Source organism: Miniopterus schreibersii, assembly GCF_964146895.1.
Source record: "Miniopterus schreibersii genome assembly, chromosome: 3".
In the NCBI taxonomy this organism is placed as follows: Eukaryota; Metazoa; Chordata; class Mammalia; order Chiroptera; family Miniopteridae; genus Miniopterus; species Miniopterus schreibersii.
In genome coordinates, this window is record NC_138103.1 from 19,936,625 (window position 1) to 19,964,211 (window position 27,587).

Here is a 27,587-nt window from a genome sequence, read left to right on the forward strand (position 1 = left end):
CGTCTGCGTTCGGCCGCGGCCCGGAAGGGCGCCCATGGAGCGGGGTCTGTCCGCTCGACCGACGGCTATGGCGCCGCTGCTGGAATATGAGCGGCAGCTGGTGCTGGAACTACTCGACGCGGACGGGCTGCTGGTGTGCGCCCGCGGGCTGGGCGCGGACAGGCTCCTCTACCACTTCCTCCGGCTGCACTGCCACCCGGCGTGCCTGGTGCTGGTGCTCAACACGCAGCCGGCCGAGGAGGTGCGGCCGCCGGCGCGGGGCTGAGGGACCCCGAGAGCGTCGGGGGCCTCCTGAGCTGTGCAGGCCCCGGCGCGGAGGCGAGGTCTCGGGGCCGTGCGGGGCTCTGACGCGGGTGGGAAGGCGCTGGATGAGGGTCCCTGAGGCCGAGGCAGATCCCTGACTGGGATGCGAGAGGACGCGAGGGGGATGCGGGTCCCTGACAGGCGCGCGAGGGCACAGACGGATGGGAGGGGCCCCGAGGAAGATGCTGGTCCCTGACCAAGGACAGTGAGAGGGATGCGGGGGCGCTGAGAATGAGGGGAGTCGTTTGAGGAAGAGGGGGGACGGAGAGGAGGGTCGGAGGCTCCTGAAGGAGATGGATGTTTGTAGGAGGATCGGAATAATGAGGGAATCCCAAAGTTGGATATTCGAAGGGCTTGCCGGGGTCTAAGGAGTGGGATCCGTGAAAGCGGGGGTGCGGAGGGAATGGAGGAATGTCTGAGGGTAAAGGGGAGACGTGAAAGGTGCTGAGGCTGGGGGGAACCTCGGAGGGAAGGGGCCAGGCTGCGAGGGTTCGCCAGAGCTGTGCACGGAGCGCATAGCATCAGAAGGGAAGGGGCTGGAACTGAGGATATTGGGGAAGGTACCTGGGGTTGAGGAGGGGGATACACATGTGCCGGGGGTGCTGAGAGGTGACACACATGTGCTGGGGGTGCTGAGAGGTGACTCAGCCTGGTCCGACAAGTCAGGTGGCCAGGAGGAAACGCCCGCCGAGGAGTGACCGCAGTCTCCTTGAAGGCAGGGGTCCTGTTCCATGACCTAGGTCTCTCCAGGGCTTGGCATAGCTTAGCACAGCCCAGCCGCCAGCCCCAGCCCAGCCCAGCCCCAGCCCCAGCCCCAGCCCCAGCCCCAGCGACGGCAGTACTGGGGGGATTGAACTGACCGTGCAAGGGCCAAGGGCCCCAGTGACAGGATGAAATTCCCTCTAGGGTGGGTCTTGACAGAACTAATAGTCTGCACATTGCCTGGGAAAAGGATCCCCCGGATCTCTTCTCCACGTGGTACAAACCTGGCTGGTGGGAATTATTTTGTAGGTAGCAGAAGTCTTTTAACTCAGGGTTTTTTAAAAGCCTTTTTTAAAATGCTAACAAGTGCATTGATTCCTTAGTGTAAACCTTAAAACAAAAACAAGAAAGCCCTAGTTAAGTGTAGACTGGCTGTCTGATCAACATGAAGTAGTAACTTAGTTTGTATATTCGTTATTAATTTCGTTATCTCTGAGAAAGGCAGCATATCGTTGTAAATACAAATGCCTGCACCCCGATAAAAACGGCCCCCTGTATTAAACAGCCTACTAATCAAGTTTCATTTGCTTTAGGAGTATTTTATCAATCAACTGAAGATAGAAGGAGTGGAACACCTCCCTCGACGAGTAACGAATGAAATCGCAAGTAACAGTCGCTATGAGGTTTACACACAAGGAGGTGTGATATTTGCGACAAGTCGAATACTTGTGGTTGATTTCTTGACTGATAGAATACCTTCAGATTTAATTACTGGTAAGAATTTGAAATCTTATTATATATAAATTTGTACACTCCCCCTCCCCCTTTTTTTGGCCTGTCCCCCTTTGCTGAATTCTAAATTTAGAACCTTGTGAGTGGCATGTATTTGCTCAACATTGTCCTTTCAGCCATTAGCACATTATCTGACACACTATAGATGCTCAATGAATATTTGTGACCTGAATAAGTAAATAAATGCTAGGTTGACTTTTCCTTGTGTTCTAAGCTCATAGTAAATACATGATAATTGGGTGGCATTTGCTTTTAGAACCTAGTCAAACTTGAAATGTTTATAAATATTTTTTGTATATATCCTAAAATATTTTGTTTTCCTCTCATGGGAAAGAGTATTCTTCCCATGATGTGAATTAAACCAAATAGTTGCTTAATTATTTTGAGAAGACTGGCTCAATTTTAGCTAGAATTAATATAGAAAATGAATTATTATTATTTGTTTTTTCGAAACCTTTTCTGATTTCCCCAAAACTAATTTAGAGGCTCTACCTCTGTGCCCTCAGGTTACCTTGTGCTTCTCGTAGCACTCAGAACACCACATAAAATTTGGCTATTTATTTGTCTATCTCATTCATGAAATAACAAACTTTGTAGGCACAAGGAACAACTTGTTCATCTCAGGCTACAGGTAGCTAGTACATAGCAGATACTAAACACATATTCGTTGGATGAATGATGCATGGATATATTGTGATTTGTAGTGAACTTCTGGAGGGCAGAGAGACTTAGGAAATTCATAATTGTACTTTCCACTTTGTCTATATTGCCCTGAACCTAGGAGACCAGCAAAAAAATATTATTTAATGAATAAACATGTGGATGAATTCTTTATATGGTTTATGGTGAACTGATTGAGGAAAGTTTTGTCATATGACATTTATAATTGTCATAAGCCTTGGCATAGACCATACAGTCAGAATCACCTGACTGAGTGGTAATGCTTACAAGCAAGTTACTTGATTTTTCATTAATTTTTTTCTTGAGCATCAGTTTTCTCATTTCTTCACTGTTTAGTATTAGCGCCTGGTACATAGTAAACACTTACTAAATAATAGCAAAAAATGTATTGCCTTTTTATAACCAGAGGTCTTGATACATCATCAAGTCTTTTACTATTTGCTCCTTATAAGTTTTATTTTTATTTTTTGATAAAATGAAAAAAATATATTGAAACTACCACTAGATGTCAGTATTGCTCTTTCAATAACAGTTCAACCTACTTAGGCAGAGAGCAATCTGTGTCAAAAAAAATGTCCAAAGTAGAGCTTACAGGTAGTTTCTAATTAAAAGTTAATTTCTGTATGACTCAATTAACTCATCTATAAATTGAAAGTAATACTACTTCCTCCTAGGATTATTGTCAGGGTGAAATGAGATAACCTATGTAAAATTTTTAGCATTGTGCGTAGCACATAATAAACATTGTGTGATTAATATGTGTTATGATGTTTCTGTCCTCAGGCAGTTTAGTGGAGGGGACTGATGTAGAGAAGTATTTATAATACAGTATGAGATGAGATATGAAGTGTTCTGGGAGCACAAAAAATTTCAGTAGCCTTTTGTGGAACTAGAATTGCCCCAGAAATTTGTTGCTTTCATTCATTCACTCATTCATTCATTCATTCATTTTTAAAGGGGAGTAGGCTCTCAGGTGGTGGCACTTGGTAGGAAAAACTGGGCTTTGTTCCCAGACACACATGATTTGGAGCCTTTGGTCTCCCATTATTTGTTGGATGACCTTGATTAAGTTGCTTTCCTTTCCTGGTATCATAAAAATGCCTACCCTATAGAATTATTATGAGGATTAAATGAAATAAAACTCTATAAAAGTACCTAACCCCAGGGCCTCAGATATAATTTTTATTCTTTTCTCCTTCCTCCTTCTGGGTTCCAAAAGAATGACAACCTTTTTGGAGCACAGCATTTTCTTAGATTGAGGATCATCTTTTCTTTAGAAGTTATTTTTATTATTTTTAAATTTAGGTAATATTTCAATCTAGGCCAGTGAGTGTGGCCCAGTAGAGTACTTGGAAAAATCCACCTACTAGGTACAGAATGTTTTCTGAGTAGTAAATTAGTTATGTGCATGTATTGGGTTGATTGAAAATCCTTTGTCTCCAAATTCCTAAATAATGCTATTAATTTTTACCATATTTGAAAAACAATTTGCTTAGGTAGAATAAATGTTAGCTCCACCCACCTTGATCCAAAATTTAAACACTAAAATAGTAGAATCTGAATTGAGTTTATTAAGTACTAGAAGGGGTCATAAATTACTATTGGTGTCATTTTCCAGAACCTAGGAGTGATGACAGCTGGAGCAAATACATGCAAGTACATTTATAGCAAATATATATATAAGTAACTGGCTTGATTTACATGTAAAAGACTGAGAATCATCATAGAATAATTCAGTTTTTGATCTAGAAATGATGTCTATGAATTCTTATGTCATCTCATGTCTCTCCCTAATTTATCAGTAATCACAACACATCAAAATTCTATATATATCCTAAGGATCATCTGGTCCAGTATTTGTTTTATAAATAAGGAAACATGTATAATTTTGTTTTTGTGATTTAGAGGTGTCATCACCACACCCACATAAAAAAACACATATGTATTAAACATTAGATGTTTTTATTTTAAATGAACTAATTTACCTCTCGACTGAATACTCTGATTCTGAAAATTAAATTATTCTAATAGGTGATGCAGATGTTGCCCAAACTTCTGAAATGTAGCAATTTTGTGAAGTTCACATCTGAATCACATATAGAAGGAGAATTAGTGACCCACTTAGCTTTCAGAAATTCTTCTTCCACTATGCCAGACATGCCCCACCCCAGGGCCTTGGCTCATATCTTTTCCTCTGCCTGGAACTCTCTTGACCCGCATGGTCTGCAAGGTTTACCTCCTAATCTCCATCCGGCCTTTACTCATATGAGGCCACTCTATCTAAAATTGCAAACCACCACCCTTCACACTACTCCCTCTCCTCCTCTGATTTATTTTTTTCTCCTCAGCTCTTATCACCTTATAACCTACTGAGTATTTTACTTGTTATTATATTGTTAATGTAAGTGACATAAGGACTACATGCTTTCTTTGAGCCTCTATCCCCAGCCTAGACCAGTGCTTGCCCATGCTCAAGTAGGCACTCAAGACAAATGTGATGAATGAAAGTGAGCCTGAAAATTACATGTCTATTCTGTAATTGAAATTATAATTTTCCCCCTCAGGCATCTTGGTGTATAGAGCTCACAGAATCATCGAGTCTTGTCAAGAAGCATTCATCTTGCGCCTGTTTCGCCAGAAAAACAAACGTGGTTTTATTAAAGCTTTCACAGACAACGCTGTTGCCTTTGACACTGGTTTTTGTCATGTGGAAAGAGTGATGAGAAATCTTTTCGTAAGGAAGCTGTATCTGTGGCCGAGGTAAATGGCACTATGTGATCAATTTCTGAGAGAGAATCTAGTGTAATTTAATTTTGCACTTTAATGTAATGTAAAATTTACTGTAATTAGACTTGATACATGCTAGTCAGGTTCATAGCAAATGCATCCAAATATAAGTACTATATGGTCACCACATTTATCATTCTTTTGAAAGGAGAGAGAGATTTGATAGTTATTTTTCTGGTAGCCCATCAAATACAGCCACATTATCTTTTCTTATCCACTTAGCAAAACCCCCAGCGATCTATCTAGACTCACATAACAGCAGTTGTAGGTGAACTACAGATTTACTGGCTAAGACTCCCACTTCCACTTTGTTAATTACCCATCAGGGAAATAATGCCCAAGGATTTTGAAGAATTTCTGTAAATTTCTAGGAAAAACACAAGGTTTCAATTTTTCAAATATTTTGCAAGCTCTGCTAATAGATATTTTAGTTATACTATATGGTATTTAAGAGTATTTGTAGTCTTTTTTGTTTCTTGATTATACCCTATTTTGGGGATCAATAAATTTTTCCTGGAAGGGGCCAGATTGTAAAGATTTAGGCTTTGCAGGCCTTGTGGTCTGTTAGTTGTTCAACTCTACAGTCCTAGCATGAAAGCAGCTATAGACAATGCAGGAACAATGGGCATGGCTGTGTTCTGCTAAGACTGTTTATAAAAATTGGCCCTGGATTTAGCCCAGACCATAGTTTGCTGACCCCTGCCTTATTTAAATAATTCCATTCATGGAGGTTAAAAGTATTTCTGAAAACATTGTCATTTTGCTTTCTATTTTGTTTGTTTCTTAATTGCATTTATAAAACAAAACTTTAGAATATTAAACTGAGCCCAGAAATATATAGCTGTTGAAATTAATATTTGAAAAATATCTGTCTCTTTAGGTTCCATGTAGCAGTAAACTCATTTTTAGAGCAACACAAACCTGAAGTCGTAGAAATCCATGTTTCTATGACACCTGCCATGCTTGCCATACAGACTGCTATACTGGACATTATAAATGCATGCCTAAAGGAACTAAAATGCCATAACCCGTCACTGGAAGTCGAAGATTTATCTTTAGAAAATGCTATTGGAAAACCCTTTGACAAGGTACTCTATTTCTTTTCCTTTTTAAGCACAGTTTGTTATAATTTTAAATAATGTAAGTTATTTTAATATTTGCAGTGATCTTAATAAGAATCTACTTTTGTTTATAATTAAATTGGAGGTGATTTAAAGTATAGATAGCTTCTTTGGTTTACTGAAAAGTAATCATTTGTAGTAAAATATGTGGATTAGCAAATAAGCACAATTCTGATTTTGCAGTGATTATCTCTTATTTTAAATATAATTAAGAGAAACATAAACTTTTTGCTCTTAAATAACAACATTTGGATATCTACAGGTAGAAGAGTTTTATATAAAATGCTTGAGAGTGATCATCTCTTGTTTAGAGTAAAAATAATTTGAATGAGTTTTCATTACTGAGGAATGTGAAATTTGTTATCTAAAAATTACATTCTGAATTGAGAAAATGGTAAAACTTTAGTTCAAGGAAATTTTATTCTGATTTTCTTCATCATAGATTAATATTAATACAAATAGGTAAATGTCTAAGACTGAATTGTAGATCCATAAAATGCTTACATTTTAATAATTCCAAGCAACTTTTTTTCCCCATATTTTAGTAGACTAAGTTCCTTTCTTTAAAAGTCTAAATCAGCCTCTTTGTCACTGGAAATAACAGACTAATTTAAAAAGGGAAAATTTAATTCCTCATTTCTTTGGTTCTTCCAAAAAAATCATTTATTTTACTGTGAAATAATGATACATAGAACTAATTTCATGATACATAAAATGAAATTCCTCTATTAGTAAAGTAAAGCTTATTATAATTTAATGCCTGGTGAAACCACACAAACACAGAAAAAACCCTTTACATTCTTTTAATAGAATGTCTATATCCTCAATAAAAACAAAACATAGTCTAATTATGTTTTGCAGTAAATCTCTGTTTAACTTCCCCTGGCTAGTAAAAGTCAAAATATTGTTTTAGGTATTCTTTTAGTAACCAAATCTAAATATAGGTATAACTTGCATCTTGTTAGAAAATTAAACTTTTGTAGATGATTTTGCAAAAGAGACCAAAAAAAAAGAGAGAGAAAGAGATGGGTAGTTGTATGTCCCAGTTTGTCTAGGATAGTTCTGGTATCTGCCTGTTATCATGAAATAATTATTAATAGTATCATTTCATTTTTACAAGAGTCCTGGTTTGGATTATAAATTATATGGTCCTCCAGATATTACACCCGCACAGTATTCAATTTGTTAGATAGATGCCATATAGTGATACTGCTTCCCTATTATACTACCAGTCCTATCCTTTTTAGTTACAGAATCATTTTGTGAAGGAAATGTTCACGCGCGCGCGCGCGCGTGTGTGTGTGTGTGTGTGTTGTGTGTAGCTATGGATGTGTAGATATGTACATTGTATTTACAGTACTAAAGATGTTGTGTGTTTTAGGCAACTTTTTAGAATCTTAAAAAATATTCAAATTTTGTCAGTTTGTTAATTTAACAATTTAGTCAATTGGTAATTTAACAACATTTTCCCATCCATGAATCACATTTAAAAAAACTAAACTCTTTTACACCAACAAATTAAGGTACATTGTTACTTAATTTAATGCCATATGTGTCCCTGGTTCATGCTCTCTGCTCCATTGTCCAACTGGATCCCACAACTTTATCAATCCAGGATAGGGTCACAGCCAAATTTGGCAGAAATTGAATATCCAAGCTGCACGCTTTGACTCTTCCTAAAAAGAAATCATTGATTATCTATGTTTATCAGGCCTTTCCTCTTCTGACTAATAATGTAAATATGGATAATTATGAATTGAGTCTGTGTGATCATAAAGATTCTACTGATAAGGCACTCTGCATTGTATTTGAAAAATTAAACTTTATTTTTAGAGTCTTATGAACTGAAATTTTCTATCCAATTACTTGGAAAATAGTATTTTGGATATTTTTTTATTGTGGTAAAATGTGCATAACACAAAATTTATCATTTTAACCATTTTAGGTGTATAGGGGATGATGTTTGTAGAAAGTATAATCTGTATTAATAATAGCTATGTTGAACATATTTTAGCAATACTAAATTTTATTCTTGTTTTAGACAATCCGCCATTATCTGGATCCTTTGTGGCACCAGCTTGGAGCCAAGACTAAATCCTTGGTTCAGGATTTGAAGATATTAAGGACTTTACTGCAATATCTCTCTCAGTATGATTGTATCACATTTCTTAGTCTTCTGGAATCTCTGAGAGCAACAGAGAAGGCTTTTGGTCAAAATTCAGGTGGGAGATAAAAATACTAATGTTATCCTAGGAGCTGACTTGAATATAGTTCTGGGTTTTGTTGAGGAATCAGGTGTGGGGAATGCTATATTCACCTACATGGTATACTAAGTTTTCAAATTACATTTTGTGTTCCTAGCACAAGATGTAGGTTTTATTGATAGCTAATGTTTCTTCCTACTTAACTTCTGTTCTGTATAATAATAATATTCATATCCATTTTGGGCAATTTTATTTCTAGAAAAGACAGTGTATAATACAGGCAGTTCCCAACCTAGAAGTAGCTTGCATTCTGGAAGTTTAGTTGTTAAGAATTTAAAATTCATTTTCCCCGCAGAAACAGTAAGGCAGTATGGGGTTTCATCAGCTGGAGTGCTGATGACCAAAGATAAGAGATTTGTAAGGAAACATGCACATATGACTGGCCACTCTCTTGCTTTCCTGTCAATCACATTCTTCCCCCACTGTTGTGACCTCTCTCCCTGCTTGTCTAGGCCAGTGATTTTTAAAGTGTGGGCCCTCAGGCCAAGGTTTAATAGGGTTACTAATTTTTACTGCTTCATCAGGGACGTTCTTGAGTGATAAAACTGCAAATGCATTGAAATGAAGAATATATTAACGGCTAGTACACTTTGGTTCCACTGTCTTGCTCGTGCTCAGGCACCAGCAGTGCTACCCACTAAGGCTTTTGCACCATCATAGGAAATGTCAACACAGTGGGAAAAAGTCAAATAATGAGTTAGTGTTATTATGTCAATAGTTGTATTATTATGAAGATAGACCCCTCCCTGAAAATATGTTGACCACACTTTGAAAACCACTAGTCTAATCAAACCATGACGGAGGCCACAGTAAGGGAGAAGGCGTGGTTCAGGGAAGAACAAGATGGCGGCCAGGTGTGTATATAGATCATGTGACCATCAAATATTCTTTAAAATTAACTGTAAATTGAAGGGTTGTTGTTTTTTTAACTCTTTATATTAGGTTGGCTATTTCTTGACTCCAGCACCTCAATGTTTGTAAACGCTCGAGCAAGGGTTTATCGTGTTCCAGATGCCAAAATGAGTAAAAAAGGCAAAATAACCGAAAAAGTGGAGATTAAAGAAGAGCAAGGTACCTTAGCTTTAAGTGTGTCTTTTATTTAAATATTTGGTATGGAATTGCTTATCAAGTTACACTAATTTTAAATCTTTTTTTGGCCATGTGAAAAATGTGTGCCTGTCTGTTAGTGTAGGTTATATGTAACATGTACTGTATGTTGAAAGCATTCGCCATGGTAAGTCTTAGAATCCATTACCAGGGAATTCCAAGTAACAAATGCCAAATATCAATCAAGTGTATTTTTACTGCTGCAAAAGAACTATAGATTTTTATTTTTATTTCAGAGTAATTACTGTATTGGGCACTTACAGTCTTAGTGGAACATTTTAACATCCCTTTAGTTTTTAGAGAACATCTATTAGAATGAGGCAAATGCAAATTTTATTCCAATACTCATCTACTAGGTATAATAAATATTATTGTTTTTTAAATTAAATTTATTGGGGTAACATTGGTTAATAACATTGTATAATTCAGGTGTATAATTCCATAATACATCATCTGTATACTGCATTATGTTCTCACCACCCAAAGTTTAGTGACCTTTCGTCACCATATATTTGACCCCCTTAACCCTCTTTGTTCTCCCTGTCCTCTTCCCCTCTGATAACCACCATACTATTGTCTATGTCTGTGAGTTTGTTTTGTTTGTCCATCTGTTGCTTTCTGCTTTATATCCCACACACGAATGAAATCATATGGTTCTTGTCCTTTTCCATCTGACTTATTTTACTTAGCACAATACTCTCAACCTACATCAAACTAGAAAGCTTCTGCATGGCAGAAGAAACATCAACAGAACAAAAGGCAACCAACAGAATGGGAGAAGATATTTGCAAATGATATCTTCCATAAGGGGCTAATATCCAAAATATGTAAAGAACTCATACAACTCAACAACAAATATATCATTTGTTATTTAAGGCATGGGATAAGGTTAATGCTTACTTTCTTTCTAGTTCAAAGGTCTATTTTAAAACTTAATTAAATATATTTATTAGTGATGTGAAATAAAAGTTTGACTGTTGTCTATGTCTAGTCCATGTTCAGGATTGTGAAAATCATGGGGATTTTAGAAACAATAAGTAACTTACTTTCTACAGATTATTTTGTATAGCAGGTCATATATAGCATCACAATTGACAATAACACAGAATATCTCTTATTAGTGGCCATGAATATCACTTTCTGTCAAGGTATTATGAAACCTGTATTAATGTCGGTTTCAAGTGCCTTTGATTTAAACGACAAGGAGACCGTTTTCAAGGAAGCAGACTCTCTCTGGCATTATGGGGGAAGTTCAAAGTAATGGGCTTATGGAATGGTGCTTGTGTTACATGTTTTGAAAGTCTTCGGAATACTTCATGGATAAATATTATCACATAGAATGAGATTATCTTTTATTTCTACACAGAAACAAAAAAGGAACTGGTCCTAGAAAGCAACCCAAAGTGGGAAGCGCTGACCGAAGTACTGAAAGAAATCGAGGCAGAAAATTTGGAGAGTGAAGCCCTTGGTGGTCCAGGTAGGAAAAAAGGAGATGATATCTGCTTTCAAAACCAAGCAAATGAGGCTTTTTGATTAGCTCTTTAAAAATAGTTTACTATTTTGTTTATATAATGTGGAAGAATAAATGCCAGATGAACACTGAAATCCTAGCAGCAACCCCCTATCTATTCATTTGGTGTGATTTTCTCCAGGTTAAATCACTGTATATTCATGAAAGCAGGTTCTTTTACTGGTTGGGTTCTCAGGAATTCTTTTTAAAGATACAGCTAATCTCCACACCTATACTTACCAGGCTTGAAATCTGGAATCCCCAAGGAATGTTAGGTTTTATTTTCTCAGCAAGGATCTTTCCAAAGAAGCCTAAACTATTATATGGAGTGACATTGACCTAGCCTTACAAAAATTACAACTTTTAGGGATACTCTCTTTACACATGAGTATACTAGATTAACATAGACTAACCCTGAACTAAATTTAAAAAATAAAACAATAGAGAAAAAAAAGGAAATTCAATTTTTTTAAAAGTATCTGTTGAGTCTTTGAAATCCTCCAAAGCAGTAAAGGCAAGCACACAATCCTTGTGTTAGCAAATACACTGGTAATATTATCCCAGAACTTATGGTGCTGTGATTTAACACCCAAAGTCATACATGCTTACCTAGAAAAAGTAAAAAACATAAAGAAAAAAGAGAAGGAAAAATATTATGTCACCAGCCACTATTAACTTTGGCATATTTCCTTCCAGGTTTTCTATCCTGTATTTTCTATTTCACACTGTTAAAATCTTATGTAGATATAATTTCTGGATATAGAATTGATGAGTCAAATGATACTAACATTTTTTAGTTCTTGAGACATTACCACATTGATTTACAGAAAGTTTTTATCACCTTTCATTTCTTCTAGCAGTATGAGAGTTTATTTCTTTTTTTCTTTTTTTTTTAATTTTTTTTTCTTAAATATATCTTTATTGATTTCAGAGAGAGGAAGGGAGAGGGAAAGACAGATAGAAACATCAATGATGAGAGAGTCATTGATCGAGCCCGCAACCCGGGCATGTGCCCTGACCAGGAATCGAACCCCGATCGCCTGGATCCTAGGTCAACGCTCAACCGCTTAGCCACGCCCGGCCGGGCAAGAGTTTATTTCTTTTTCACTTAGCTAACAATGACTAGAATGTCTGTCTGTGTGTGTGTGTGCACAAATATGTATAATAATTTTATTAATTTGATTGGAGAAAAATGTTATCCTGTTTTAAATTTTGATGTTTGATAAGCTCAATATTTTCTCAAATGCATTTTCTCTTTTGTGAACTTAGTTTCCTTTACTAATTTAGGTTATGCCCTTAGTTTGTATCAGCTTTTTATATAGTAAAGATATTAACATTTATTGTTACATAAAGTTATTTTTTTGTCTTTAGTGTTTTTAATGCTCAGTTTTTTATTCTTATAGAGTCAGTCTTAAGTTACAGATATCCATCTTCTCTGAGAATTCTTTTGTTGTTTTTAAGTCTAGAAATCATCTGTAGCTGGACAGATGAAAAATAGTCACCTTGTTTTATAATTTAATATTTAACATTTGACTGTGTAATCCACTTGGAATTTATTTTGGTGTATAAGATTCTCTGGAAATTATTAATTAAAAATAGCTTCTTTAAAGCCTCCATTATACCATGGCTATACTTTCATAAGATTAAATATTTCTGGCTTCAACTTTACTCAAAGCTTTATGTAATCCTGCATCTAAGACCCTTTTTAAACAAATTGTAAATGTATCTTTAGCACCAAAAAGTAAAATGTGTCTTCCTTGTGAGGAAAGGGTTGAGGGGGCCCATGGGGAATAGAAACATAACATTGTTTTCTAATTTTAGGTCAAGTACTTATTTGTGCAAGCGATGACCGAACGTGTTCCCAGCTAAAAGAGTATATCACTATCGGAGCAGAGGCTTTCTTGCTGAGACTCTACAGGAAAGCCTTTGAGAAGGAGAGCAAAGCTGAGGAAGTGTGGATGAATTTCAGAAAGGAGGACGGCTCAAAGAGAATTACAAAGTCTAACAAAAGACCCAAAGACCCCCAAAGCAAAGAAAGAGCTTCTACCAAGGAAAGGACTCTCAAAAAGAAAAAACAGAAGTTAACGTTAACTCAGATGATGGAGAAACCTGAAGAACTTGAAGAGGAAGGGGATGGCAAGGAAGGATATCCTAGAGACTTATGCAGCAGCCCAGAAAGCTGCTTAGAAGAAATTAAGCACGAGGAGTTTGATTTAAACTTGTCCTCTGATGCCGCTTATGGAATTCTGAAAGACCCCCTCACTATCATCCACCCACTTCTGGGTTGTAGTGACCCTTACGCTCTGACCAGGGTGCTCCATGAAGTAGAGCCAAGATATGTGGTTCTGTATGATGCAGAGCTAACGTTCGTTCGTCAGCTCGAAATTTACAGGGCAAGTAGGCCCGGAAGACCTCTCAGGCAAGTTATACAGAGTATGAACTGTATCTTAAAGGTTTCAAGTTCACGGTTCTTTAGGATTTAGCACAGAAACTATACCAGTCGCATGTGGGTTTTCTTATCTTTAACATTCCATTGTTATGATGTTGGTTACATTTATGAAACCTTATTTTGCTTTCTGATGGATCTGGGAAGTTTGCATAGGAGGGACATCCAATGTAACATAACAACGAATCCAGGGGACCACTTGCTGCTCTGCTGTTATGTTCCACATTCTTTTTGTGTTGGTTTGTAGTTTATGGGGTGCTCTATCTGAACACGTCTAGGAGATTTATAACATCCTAACTTCTCCCAAAAATTAATATAATTGTGACTTGGCCAAGTAATTTTAATCTTCTAAAATGTCTTTCTTATAAGTTTTAACAAGTAACTCTGAGTTACATTCACATAAAACTAAAATATTTGAGGAATTGTTGTACCAAGTTTTCTTGAGTTTCAAGAAATATCAGATGAACAATCTTCAGAAATATCAGGTGAGAAAATGAAGCCTCTCAAAAAATATAGTGTTCTGGCTCTCCAATTACCTGAGGAGGAAATGAACAGCAAAATTCATATCCTGAACACAAAAAGAGAGCCAAAAGAAATTTTTCTAGCAAGTTCAATGCAGCCTTTCAGAGTAGAGATGAATGGAGGAAGTGGGTCAGAAATAATGCAGAATGAAGAGATTAGATGAAGCTGGTAAAATAATTATAGGCTGGTAAATTTTTCATACTGTGCTATTGATCAACTTTGTAGATAGCCTGTCTGTTCTTTGTTGCCTAAGAATAAAATAGTGTGATATTTGCAAACAAAATGTCAGAATCAGAAGGGACCTGGAAGTTCAACTGCTCACTCTGTCAGTGGAAAACTGAAGCCCACAAATGGGGAATAACTTGCCCTCAGCCATATGGCACATTCATGAGAGAGCTAAGGTCTCTGGACTCATTGTGCAATGGTCTCTTCCTGGAGCATGCGTCAAAGAATCTAGGAGATGAAAGCTAAAAGAAAAATCAAGGGCTGAAAAGGGGAAATGTCTCTGATAGAAGGTGAAGGAAAGGAACAGAAGAGGTGCTTAATTCGTCTTCTTAGCAACAAACAAGATAGAAAAGCAGACCTTTTCTAAGAGAAAAGCATGTACCAGGCATGAGGAGCCCGATATAATCCATATTCTTCAGTGTCTGTGTGCTTATGTAAAAAGTATGTGATGACTCAGTGCTGTTAAGACATGAATAAAAAAAGAACTGAGGAATTACTTGTGAAGATAAAGGTCATATAGATTTCATTTGTTTATTTTTCACTAACATGAACTTTCATAAGCTATCCAACTTTTAATGCTTATTTGGCAGAGATGCAAAGAAAATTTGAAAAAAGAGAAGCTACTGAGATTTTGTGTTTTCTGATTTGTTTATAGTTTTAAGAAAAGAATTATTCTACCCCTCTTGTATTTCAGTGTTTGCCTGAATTCTGTCCCTCCTTTCACAAAAGAAAAAGACCCAAGTAGTAATGAGACCTTCGGGTGGGGTTTAGGTAGCTTAATTTCAGTATGTGATAATGGAACCTTTCATCCTTAGTCAAATAGTTATTATTTGAGCACTTCAGGTTGCTGATTTCAAATGCTATGCTCTTCCTTTCGGAGATTAAAAGTTATGTCTTTGCAATCTAAAAGAGTTCTGTCCCAACTTGCAGGGTTTACTTTCTTATATACGGAGGTTCGACTGAGGAACAGCGCTATCTCACTGCTTTGCGGAAGGAAAAGGAAGCTTTTGAAAAACTCATAAGGTAATGTGTAGGTCAGTCTGAAAGCACAAACTCCTGGAGGCCTTTCAGATGCAGCGGCCTCTCTGGCTGGGGATGTCTAACCGCCACCCAGGAGGGTGGAGAGGGGAAGGAGGTGGAGGGTCCCATCAGGGTAAACCAGGACTCAGGTCAGCGCATGCTTGCTTTTCTCTCCCTCCTCACCGTCGCCAGTTGCCTACAGTGGTTAACTAGGATATTCAAAGTGTAAGGAGAACTGCTTTTCTGCTTGTAAAGAAATATAACCTAAAACACCAGAAATATAACTAAAACACTCCTTATCTAAGAAATATATTTTCTTTTTATCCATCTACATTTACTTCACATGAATTTCTTTTCTAATCCTTACTCAAGGCTATTTTTTCCATTGCTTTTCAGAGAGAGTAGAAGGGAAAGAGAGAGAGAGGGAAACATCAATGTGAGAGAGACACATCAATTGGTTGCCTCCCTCACGCTCCTCAACTGGGGCCAGAGGTTGAGCCTGCAACCGAGGTTCATGTCTTTGTCCAGAATCAAACCCAGGACCCTTCAGTCCTCGGGCTGATGCTCTAACCACTGAGCAAAATCCACTAGGGCTAAGAAATACGTTCTTAAAGCTCTCTCTCCCATGCACAAGATTTCTCCCATTTCTTTGAATTCTGATTTTTTTTCTCCCTGTACAATTTCCATTGTCTGTGGGTGGGTGACTCCTTAACTATTTACTGGGAAATACTTTTACATCCCATTTAGTTCAGATCCATAGATTGCTCTGGGAAAATATTTTTGAAAAGGTGCGACATTTGAACATACGTGAATGTTTTCGAGAGTGAATGTCCTTTAATGTTCTATATCCAAATAAAAAAAGCTTTTAAGTTTAATATAAGGAAAATGTTTCTAAGTGAGATATTCACAAACTAGATGGCTACTTCTCACTTCTGCAGGTGTTTGAGAAATCTGATAACCTCCCACCAGGAATGTTGTTAAGGAGATGGAGATGGCAGCTTGGTGAGGGAAGATAGATCAGATGATCCCGTAGGGACCTCAGAAGCCAGGGAAGGGGCTGGACACAGCTTCCTTGAGCCAAGGCAGAGAATAGGTTAGACCAGAAGGGGCTGTGACCTGGGTTGAGTGTGACTGGGCCATCCCTGTCTTCCAAGCCTCAGACATGGGCAATGACAATGGGAAGGCAGTGATCATTTTTAGTAGCAGCTAGCCTGCCAGGCCCTAGACAAAATTTCAAAGTGGACAACCATCCTTCCACACTGGTTGTGGACTCTTAATATATGTATAAAATATACACATACCCAGTTTGTCCAGGGCATACATTCCTGGAAACAGGTGTTTATTAACTCAATGCCATTGAGTCTTTATGGAGGGGCCCAGCATACTGCATGGAGAGTATCTTTCCCTTCCCTTCAACTCCTCTGCAGTTATAGCATGCCTAATTCATGGATTCTTCCAGCTTTTAGTCATAAAATTATTGGTTGGTCCTTTCAGCCTATGAAAATATATTTTCTATTAACATGCTCTGTGGAATGGTTTATATGGGGTATGTGTGTTTTGAAAAAATAATTCAGAAAGAGTGATAACAAATAAGGTATTATATAGGCTATCTGTTCTTATCCAAAGTTTTTAGTGCTTCTCTCTGTGTCCTGGATTTTCATTCTCCCAAGAGTCAGTCAACAGATATTTATTGATCATCTGTTATGTGCCAAGCCCTGTGCTGATTTTAATCACTTAAGTTACAGTGGTGCAGAAAAAGGCTCTGCCTTCTCAGAGCTTGTCCTCTAGTGGAAAAGACAAACATTAAATAATTAAGCATTCAATTAATATTATAGTAACTAGACGTGTACAGAGTGCTGCTGGCTGGGTATAATAAGAGAGCATGTCAAAGAGATCTAACCCAGTGTGGGGATGAGGGACACAGCTTCATTGAAGAAGTGATATTTAAGCTGATACATAAAGAATGTGTGCTAGTTACTAGGTAGACGAGGTGGACAAGGGGGTTGTGTTGACCGAGGTGTGTGTGAAGGCTCAGAGGTGCAAGAGGGCCGTTAAGAATTTAAGACTTGCCCAGCCGGGCGTGGCTCAGCGGTTGAGCATTGGCCTAGGATCCAGGCAATCAGGGTTCAATTCCCGGTCAGGGCACATGCCCGGGTTGTGGGCTGCAGCAGATCAATGACTCTCTCATCATTGACGTTTCTATCTCTCGCTCCCTCTCCCTTCCTCTCTCTGAAATCAATAAAGATATATTTTTAAAAAAATAAAAAATGTTTACTGTAGAGACCCCACAAAATTGTTTAAAAAAAAAGAATTTAAGACTTAACTCTGGCCCTGTCTGGTGTCGCTCAATGGTTAGAGTGTTGGACTGCTCACCAAAGAGCCGCGGGTTTGATTCCCAGTCACAGGCACAACTTGGTTTGCAGGTTTGATCCCTGGCCCTAGTCGGGTCAAGTGCTGCAGGCAACCAATCGATGTGTCTTACATCGATGTTTCTCTCTCCCTTTCTCCCTCCCTCGCTCCCTCCCCCCTCTCTCGCTCCCTCCCCTTCCCTCCTTCTCTTCCACTCTAAAAATCAATGGAAAAATATCCTTGTTTGAGGATTAACAAGAAAAAAAGACTTGACTCTGAAGGCAGTAAGACACCATTGAAGAGTTCTAAATAGAAAAGTAATGTAAGTATATTTTTAAAGGCTCTCTCTGGCATCAAGCTGAGGAATGGATGGAGCAGGGAAAATAGTCAGAAAGCTATTGCAATTGTCTGATAAGAAAAGGTAGTAGCCCAGATCTGGTTGATGAAGAGAGAGGAACAGATTTAATAGATATTTAGGAGATGGAATCAGAGAATTGGTGATACTGGATGTGCGCTAGTACCTCCTAACCATTCCTTCACTCTTTTTAAAATATCCTTTGCCTAAGCCTTCTCTAATTAAAGCAGTTGTCACCAAGTTACAAGTGAGCACATAAAGCTAAAATATTCAGATTAGGTTACACACATTAGTGTTCATGTCGAGGATCCACAAGGCTAGGTGATTCACTAAAAGGACCCACGGGAATCAGAAAAACTGGTATCTCACAGTTACAGTTTATTACAGCAACCGGATACTGATTAAAATCAGCCAAGGAAAGAACATATGGGGCAAAGCCCAAGAAAAGCCAGGCATAAGCGTCTGGGTGTCCTCTCCCAGTAGAGTCACAGACGTGCACAATTCTCCCAGCAGCAGTGCATGACAGCACACACAAAGGGTTGTCAACAGGGACGCTCACTCCCCTAAGCCTTTGGTGGGGGTCAGTCACATGGACACAGAGTACCAACCTGACAGACTCCACCCCAGGAGCAAAAACACATTTTAGCATAAAGCATCTGATCCAACTGGTGCTGTGTGGCCCCAGGCCTCAGGCATACAAACACCAGGCAGAATATTCCAGGGACTCAGAGCTCATCTCCCAGAAGCTGGCCAAGGGCCAGTCCTAAGGAGACAGACCCTTTCTTGGAAATGTGCAAGGTTTGAGCAGACCAAGCTTCCTGAATTAACGCTTTCCTGCAGTGTTGTAGCCTGAGGAAACTGGTCTAATGTGGGGAGAAAGGTACCTCTGGAGTGAGTTTTTATGCTCCAGGCTTCCTTCATGAGGCTGCCTCTTCCCCAGTATGTCAGGGAATGCAGCCTTGAAGAGAGTACATTTAGTAGATTATAGCAGTGTTGGGAACCCCATGTCATTCCTGGTTTGTATAAATGATTCTACACATCAAAGGGCTCAGTGAAGAGGTGTAGATAAGCCTGGCACTTAACTGGAAATCTTACTCAGCAGAACCCCAAATGTGGACTGTCTCCTACGTTTCAATCTATACAATAGTTTCCATAGCAGATTTTAATGTAATTTTATCTGTGGCCTGGCATAATTTTCTAAACTCTCTCAGTGGTGATTGTCTACTTATTGTAAGTTAGATCTTCCCATATTACATAGCAATCAGAGAGTTATACTATTTAGAATCTTAAGATATTTACTTTCCCAAAAAACCTGGGGAATTTGAGAAGTGTTTGTTTTGAAAAGCAAAATATATGTGAGGTGCATTGCTAAGAGAGCATTTGCACTGAACCTGCACTTGCAGAAAAATTTAATGTCAGAGTCAGATAATGTGCTTGTGCCAGGACCTCCATGGTGATGTTGTAAGAGCAAAAGCAGTGCCACTATTTAAAATAAGCAGAGAAGAATGAATCAAGCAAGCTGGTGCTGAAAAGATTGTTTGACGGGACTGAAGATCAGTAGATTACAGATGAGTAGAGAGAAGAAAGATTGCCCCTTTAAGTATTGATAATAAAATGCTCCCTGGGTTGAAAAATTAACAATAACATTCTGAGTATACATAGTTTTGGAGAGGTCACTGCCTTTCAAAGGAAGGGCTGAGATTATCTGAAATGTTACAGTTAGAAAATATGATCACTAAATGGGTTAGCCCGAGGGCTTGAATAAGTTCCCACTGGAAGAGACTCTAGTTCAGCCCCTCCTCTCTGTATTGTCATGTACAAGCTGTTCAAGTGTCACTGAAGATGTTGAAGCAGAACTAAGAAACCTCAGCACTTTACATTGAGTGGAAATAGGAATCTGAATTTTTTAACTGTGTCTGTCACATAGATTAACTTGAATAACTATGATAAATGTTGAAAACAAGGGACAGAATATTTATAATTATGGCAAATTTCTGTTAATTTGAGTTACTGGTTAAGAAGACATTATTTTCTTCACAACCGTGGTTTCAGGAGTTTATACTTTCTCAGATTCAGTTTACAGTTATGCTATAACATTTCATGGTAAACTAGCTGTTTTATTTAACAGTATTAATTGGAGCAGTTGTGGAATCATTTGAAAGTAATCTTCAGTGTTTTAGCATAATCATGGATAATTAGGGGATGAGGTTACCACATTATAAGAAAGGTACACATATAATAACAGCTGACCTTTCCCTAGTGCTTATTACATGCTAGGCACTGTTCTGAGTGCCTTACATAGAATGTGTGTCCTTATAACAGTCTTTTGAGGCAGGTCTTATTATCATCCCCATTATACAGATGAAATCAAGGCACTAAGCCATTAAATGACTTGCCTAAGGCCACACAGCCAGTAAGTAGTTTCAAACCCAGGAAATAAGGATCATCCAGAGTCTGCACTGTAACCATGCTGTCCAGCCACTCCAGCTTACAAATTAATCAGGAGACTGGGGTACCCCCAGATGTGATACGTAGCCTAGCCAGTAAAGAACAGGAATAAAGAGAGAGAAAAATCCCCAACATTAACCCAAATGTTAAAAGAAAAAGTAATTTAAGAGCAATAATTTTTTTGAATGATGGGTCCTTGGTCCTTAACTAGAGTCTAGTAGATGTAATGAAACAGTAATGAGCGGCTGCCACAGCCATTGTCATTGCACAGAATTTTTCAGTAGACAACACTTGACACTAATATTAAGCATAAGGAGGAAAAATGGAACTGGAACTATTGTCTACCACCTTGTGTATAAAATGTTGTACTGATTATCACTGTGCATTTGTATATCATTTCAAATAGTATAGAAATTAAAATATATAATTTCTGTTCTTTAGTAGTATCATTTAGGTGCCCTGCTCTAAAACTTCCTTTGCCATCCAGAGTGGTTGGAGAGTTGGTCCATCTGGTTTCGTTTTCTTCCACTGGAAAATCTTTGGTGTTTTAACCCTTGTTGAAACTATTGGTTAATATTGAAGATTCTTCTTTTTCACCTTACCCTGGTCTCCTTTATTGCAGTTTGTTCAGTGTTCCCCATCCCCCCAACTCCCCGTGGTTGCTTTGTTTCCTCAACTCAGTTGCAAGCTCTACAAGGGAAGAGACCAGCCTTATACATCTTTTCTGTCATACCTTGCACTAATTGAACACACAGCACTTGTTGTTTCATGAATTGAATATAGCATACTTTTTCTTTGATTATTGACAATCTTGTCATGATTGTAGTTCCTGATTACAAATCTTTGTTACGAATGTGCAGTCCTGTTGATCCAGGATAAGGTACTGAGCTACCTTGAAGACAAGAATTATCACCTAACTATGTTTGCACCCAAAGTACCTAGCACAGCACAGAGAAACACTCATAAACATTTTTAAATAAATGCACCAGTGAGTGAATCAGTGCTGCTCTACCACATAACCTGGGATGTTGATCGTTTTGTTTAAATCCCTGTCGGAAATTTGCTTTCTTGATTTAACCCTGATTTTCCTTTAAAATTGACAGTGTTTAATGGAGTTTTTTAAAATCAAAGTTCTATTGTGTATGTTTTCATTTCCTAAAATCATTGATTTTTAACCATCCCTATTTATGATTACTCTGAAAATATTGGCATATAAATGATTTAAATTATTGTTAACGCTCAATAACACATTAGCATGTTTTTTATAAAAAGTTTCAATAACCTCTGCAGCATTTCTTTACATGCTTATTTCATGTCTGGAAGTGTTTGCAGGACATGTAGAATAGAAAATAAACAGCTTTTTTAACTCTGGAAGATGGGAAGTAATACTCAGCCAAAACATTCCTTCTTTTACCCACCGCTTGTCTGGGCACATTGACTTCAATGTGTTTCTTATATTCTCTTTTACCACTACAGTCATGTAGGTCATTTTCTATATTATAATTTATAAAAGATTAAAGTATGAAATTTCACAATTAGTTCAAAATATGTTTAAAGTTGTTTTCTCTCCTAGAGAAAAGGCTAGCATGGTTGTCCCTGAAGAACGAGAAGGCAGAAGTGAAACAAACCTAGACCTGGTGAGAGGCTCCGTGTCTACAGGTGATCCCGCTGACACTCGGAAAGCAGGTGAGTCCTGCCCTCCTGTTGCCTCTAAAGGAGGGTGTGAGGTTCCAGAGTTTCTATACAGAGGCTTGGTTTTTCTCAACAAACTTAAAAATGAATGTCTACTCCCATACCCTAGTCTCAACTCTGCCATTTATTAACCACGATGTCCTTCCTGAATCTAAGGCTTCTCATCTGTAAAATAAGTGTGTGTATTGGGGGGGGTTGATGCACCCCAGGTTGGAAATTAGTCATGTCCCAGCATTGCTTTTAAATATGGTTGGTTGAAACTCTGAATGTACTTTTGCAAAGAAAGTTTTGTAAATGGTAATTATGTTGTTATCTTAACCAGAAGAAGCCAGTTGAACCAGAGATAAATAGATAAGAGTTGTTTAAGGACATTCCTACTTGTCTTTCTGGATTCGTTTGTTGCTTCTTGGCACTTCTCTAGATCCCAGCTGTGCAGTACTGGTGGTGCTGCACAGTATCCAAACTGCAACAGACCACCAAGACCTTCGGAAGTCCAAGCACACCATGATCAAAGAATAACCATTTCCAATTCCCCACATCCCATTTCCCCACAGCAGCAGCTGAGATCAGCCAAGTGACAGGAGAAATGCAATATGATTGAGTTGATTTAACCTTTTGTGTGGTCAAGCACAGTTATAGCAGTAGGTCTTAGAATTTAGCGTAATTAAGAATAACCTCAGCCAGCTGGGCGTGGCTCAATGGTTGAGCATCGACCTAGGATCTTAGGCAATCGGGGTTCAATTCCCGGTCTAGGGCACATGCCCGGGTTGCGGGCTTGATCCCCAGGGTGGGGCGTGCAGGAGGTGGACAATAACTCTCTCATCATTGATGTTTCTATCTCTCTCTCTCCCTCTCCTTTCCTCTCTCTGAAATCAATAAAGATATATTTTTAAAAAATAAAAATTAAAAAGTAACCTCAGCCCTCACCTGATGGCTCAGTTAGTTGGAGCATCGTCCCAAACACCAAAAGTTTGCAGGTTCGATTCCCGGTCAGGGCACTTATCTAGGTTGTGGGCTGGATCTCCAGTTGGGGAGTGTACAGGAGGCAACTGATCGATTGATGTTTTTCTCTCTCTCTCTCCCCAGCTCTCCTCTCTCTCTCAAATCAATAAAAATATGTCCTCAGGTGAGGATTACAAAAAAACAAAATAAAATAACCTCAGATGCTTGTTAAAACTGTAGATTTACAGGCCTTAGTTCATAGACATTCCAGTTCAGTAGATCTGAAATGGGGTCAGCCTCTCAGGCTTCTGATGGACATGGTCCTTGGATTACCTAGGTCTTTTAGAAGAAGATTCCTATTAACTTGAACAAGTTGATGACATTTCATACAGAACTTCAGAATGTAAGGCAGTATGAAGGACGATACATTTGAGCATGTAGATAGCATTCAGAAGGCTACTCACAGAAGTATATCCTTTTGAATTCAGTCCTCTAAGCCCTGTGTTAGTTTCCTATGGCTGCTGTAAAAGATTACTGCAAACTTACTGACTTGAAACAAGACACATTTATTATTTACAATTATTATCTTACAATTTCAAAGTCCTGTGGGTCTCACTGGGCTAAAATGAAGGTATTGGCAGGGGTGCATTCCTCCTGGGGGTTCCACGGGAGACTCCCTTTCCTTCCCAGGTTCTAGAGGCTGCCTGCATTCCTTGGCTTATGGCTCCCTCCTCTGCCTTCAAAGCCAGCAGTTTCAACTCTAACTTTCTTACTTTCCTCTTCCATGTTTAAGGACCCTTGGACCTGCCTAGACAATCCCAAATAATCTCCCAATCTTAAAATCTGTAATTTAATCACATTTGCAAAGTCCTTTTGTCTTGTAAAGTCACATATTTATAGGTTCCAGGGATTAGGGCAGGGACATCAATGGGCCATTATTCTGCTACCACAGCCCTTGTGTTGTCCTTACCCAGGAGCATTGGCATTGCCTGAGAGCTTGTTGGAAATGTAGTCTTAGAGCCTACCTCAGACAGCATCTGAGATTGACAAAAAAAGTAGGTTTACAGTTGTAGTTGTAATACAAATAAATAATACAGTAATTAATAAATAATAATATAAGAATAAACTTTATTTTGTATACTCACAACTGTAAGCCTATTTTTGCCAACCTGTGTATAGAATTTGCTCTTCATATGATTTTATTCATATGTGGGATATAAAACAGAAAGTAACAAACTAAAAACAAAACAAACAAATTCATAGACACAGACAACAATATGGTGGTTGCCAGTGGGGATGGGGTGGGGGGAGGAGAGAGAGGGTAAAAGGGGTCAAATATATGGTGACGGACGATGAATTATGGAATCATCCACCTGAAATTTATATAATGTTATTAAGCAATGACACCCCAATAAATTTAATTTTTAAAAAAAGTAAATCTGGGTAGTAGATTTACTTCTTTTTTAAAAAAGAAGAAGAATTTGCTCTTGAACATGATCCTGGGTGGTTCACACACATATTGGAGTGTGAAAAGCTCTGTTCTACAGTGTTCCTGTTTTTCCTACCTTCTGCCATTTTCCCATTTCTGGACTCATTGATACAGGCACTCAAAGCTCCAAAACTAATCACAGCAGCTCATAAGGCAGTTTATTCAATGAGCATTTTTAGGCATCTGCAGTGTGCCAGGCTCTGCCCTAGGAATTGGGAATACAGTGACCAGTAAAATGCCAGTGCAATGATGAGAGACGATAGGGGGATCTACAGAGGGAACGTGATAGCTAGTGTTTATGAGCCGTTATAAGAAAGGAAGCGCCCTTTGATTCTCACTTTCCTCCTCTGTTTAGCTTAGGAGAAATTGCCTTTAATTACTCTGTAAATAAGCCTTTTTGAAAATATATAGAATTATGGAATAATAACACAGTACGGTGTAACTGTGCATCATAGATTAATAACAGAAGCATAATTTTAAATTTTAATAGTTATATTCCATCTTTGCAAGTTCTTCCTCAGTGATATTACTTAAAATGCTACCTTTTCTCAATAGGTGGCCAAGAACAGAAATGTACACAGCAAACTATAGTGGTAGATATGCGTGAGTTTCGAAGTGAACTCCCATCTCTGATCCATCGTCGGGGCATTGACATTGAGCCGGTGACCTTAGAGGTTGGAGATTACATTCTGACTCCAGAAATGTGTGTGGAGCGCAAGAGCATCAGTGATCTGATTGGCTCTTTGAACAACGGCCGCCTCTACAGCCAGTGCATCTCCATGTCCCGCTACTACAAACGACCAGTGCTTCTGATCGAGTTTGACCCCAGCAAGCCTTTCTCTCTCATTGCCCGAGGTGCCTTCCATCAGGAGATCTCCAGCAATGACATCAGTTCCAAACTCACTCTCCTCACCCTTCACTTCCCCAGACTCCGGATTCTCTGGTGTCCCTCCCCCCATGCCACCGCGGAATTGTTTGAGGAGCTGAAACAGAATAAGCCACAGCCTGATGCAGCGACAGCCATGGCTGTTACAGCAGATTCTGAGTCCCTCCCCGAGTCAGAAAAGTATAACCCTGGCCCCCAGGACTTCTTGTTAAAAATGCCAGGGGTGAATGCCAAAAACTGTCGCTCCCTGATGAACCACGTTAAGAACATTGCAGAATTAGCAAGCCTGTCACAAGAGGAGCTCGCAGGTGTTCTGGGGAACGCTGCAAATGCTAAGCAGCTTTATGACTTCATTCACACCCCTTACGCAGAGATTCTTTCTAAAGGGAAAATGAAAAAGTGAACAGTAGTGGCTGTTCTCTTGTCCCGTGACTGTGCTTTTCAACTGTTCCTTACCAGCATCATAGGTCATTATTAATTATTAGCTCAACATTTCATTCTCTTCCATTGTTTTTAATGATCATGCTGTTTCCTAGTCCAGTGGATCAGAAGCCAAGATTCCTTCTTGAACTTTGCATTTAAGCACCGTCTTGACTTTCTTGTGCCAGCTCTCCTCCTTCCCTGCCCTGTCCATGCCAGGGTTTGTGTGTTCAAGTTTTAAATGAGGCGTGTCAGGATCAGGTAAAGTTTTTGTAAGTGCTTATAGAAGGCCACTTTTGAGACAAGCCAAAACTTATGTCTACTACACAAACTGACAAAACACACAATTGTGTTTTCACCCTCTGTCATAGAGGAGCCCCTGGAACACTGAGAAGGAAACACCTCTTTGCTGTCCCTGACCAGTTTCTCTCCACCGCATCTTCCTCAGATACATACTTCTTCCCTCTGTCTGCCTCTGAGAAAAACTCGTGGGGATGTCCCCTTACTAATTTAAGACAACCACCTCTAAAGCTGGCTAGTTAGTTTTCTAGTCATCTGAAGAGATGTAGATGTAGCACTCAGTTGTTCAAAACCAGTATTTTAAAACAAAAAATGAATTTACAGAATTTTATGATATAGGTGAGGAAGGAACCCTTAGAATTCTCAGTTTTTACTGAGATAGCTAACCTCCTAAAGATTTGTTTTTCCTTCCTTAAGTTGAGATAAAAGGACTGTAAATAAATTGAAAATCAATGTATAGAAGATTATATAAAAAGTCTAAAGAAATATATATGTATTTAAAAATTCATAAAGAGCCCTGGCCAGTGTGGCTAAATGGGTTGAGTGTTGTCTGGTGCACTGAAAGGTTGTGGATTCAATTTCCGGTCAGGGCACATACCCAGGTAGCAGGTTCAATCCCCGGTCGGGGTGCGTGCGGTAGTTAACCAATGATGTTTCTCTCTCACATCGATGGTTCTCTCCCTCCCTCCCTCTCTCTTTCTCTCTCTCTCTCCCTCCCTCCCTCCCTCTCCCCTTCTCCCCTCCCTCCCCTCCCACTCCTGCTCTCTCTAAAAAAATAAAAATAAAAAACATTTAAAAAAATTCATTAAGAAAGCAATCTCATTCTAAACCTTCCAACTGATTTCATTTAGCTTTTTACTGAGGTGTACATAAGGGGCATTCATAGCATCTTTGTGCAGTTTTTAAACTTTTATATTTAAACATTATTAACGTAGGTATTATTCACGTATTTAATAGTGCATAGTAAAATTTCTACCTCAAGAGCTGATGCAGACATCAGTTCCGCCAGCCATATCCCACTGTTTCATCAGTGTCAGCCGTGTTTCTGTTTGTCACATGCTTGAACTCAGAGGAGACAGCGGGCCATGTAACACAAATGGTTCCAACTTTAACAAAAGTACTGCTTTTAGCTGTCCTCTCCAAACTGAACCATACTGACACCTTGATTTCTTGGTATGTTAACGTATGTTAACACAAAGTATCTGTGGATATTGAACTCTATCCAG

At 38.7% G+C, this 27,587-nt stretch overlaps 1 protein-coding gene across 1 annotated transcript; it reads left to right on the top strand.

The window, feature by feature from the left end:
• On the top strand, positions 1 to 27,130 carry ERCC4 (ERCC excision repair 4, endonuclease catalytic subunit). Its single transcript, XM_081133255.1, has 11 exons — positions 1 to 241; positions 1,599 to 1,779; positions 5,043 to 5,238; positions 6,146 to 6,353; positions 8,428 to 8,608; positions 9,593 to 9,721; positions 11,124 to 11,234; positions 13,089 to 13,686; positions 15,391 to 15,483; positions 22,206 to 22,318; positions 25,311 to 27,130. Exons 1-11 carry the CDS (start codon positions 35 to 37, stop codon positions 26,042 to 26,044), a joined length of 2,751 nt encoding a protein of 916 aa, XP_080989381.1. The 5' UTR covers positions 1 to 34; the 3' UTR covers positions 26,045 to 27,130.
• The last annotated feature ends 457 nt before the right edge of the window (positions 27,131 to 27,587 follow it).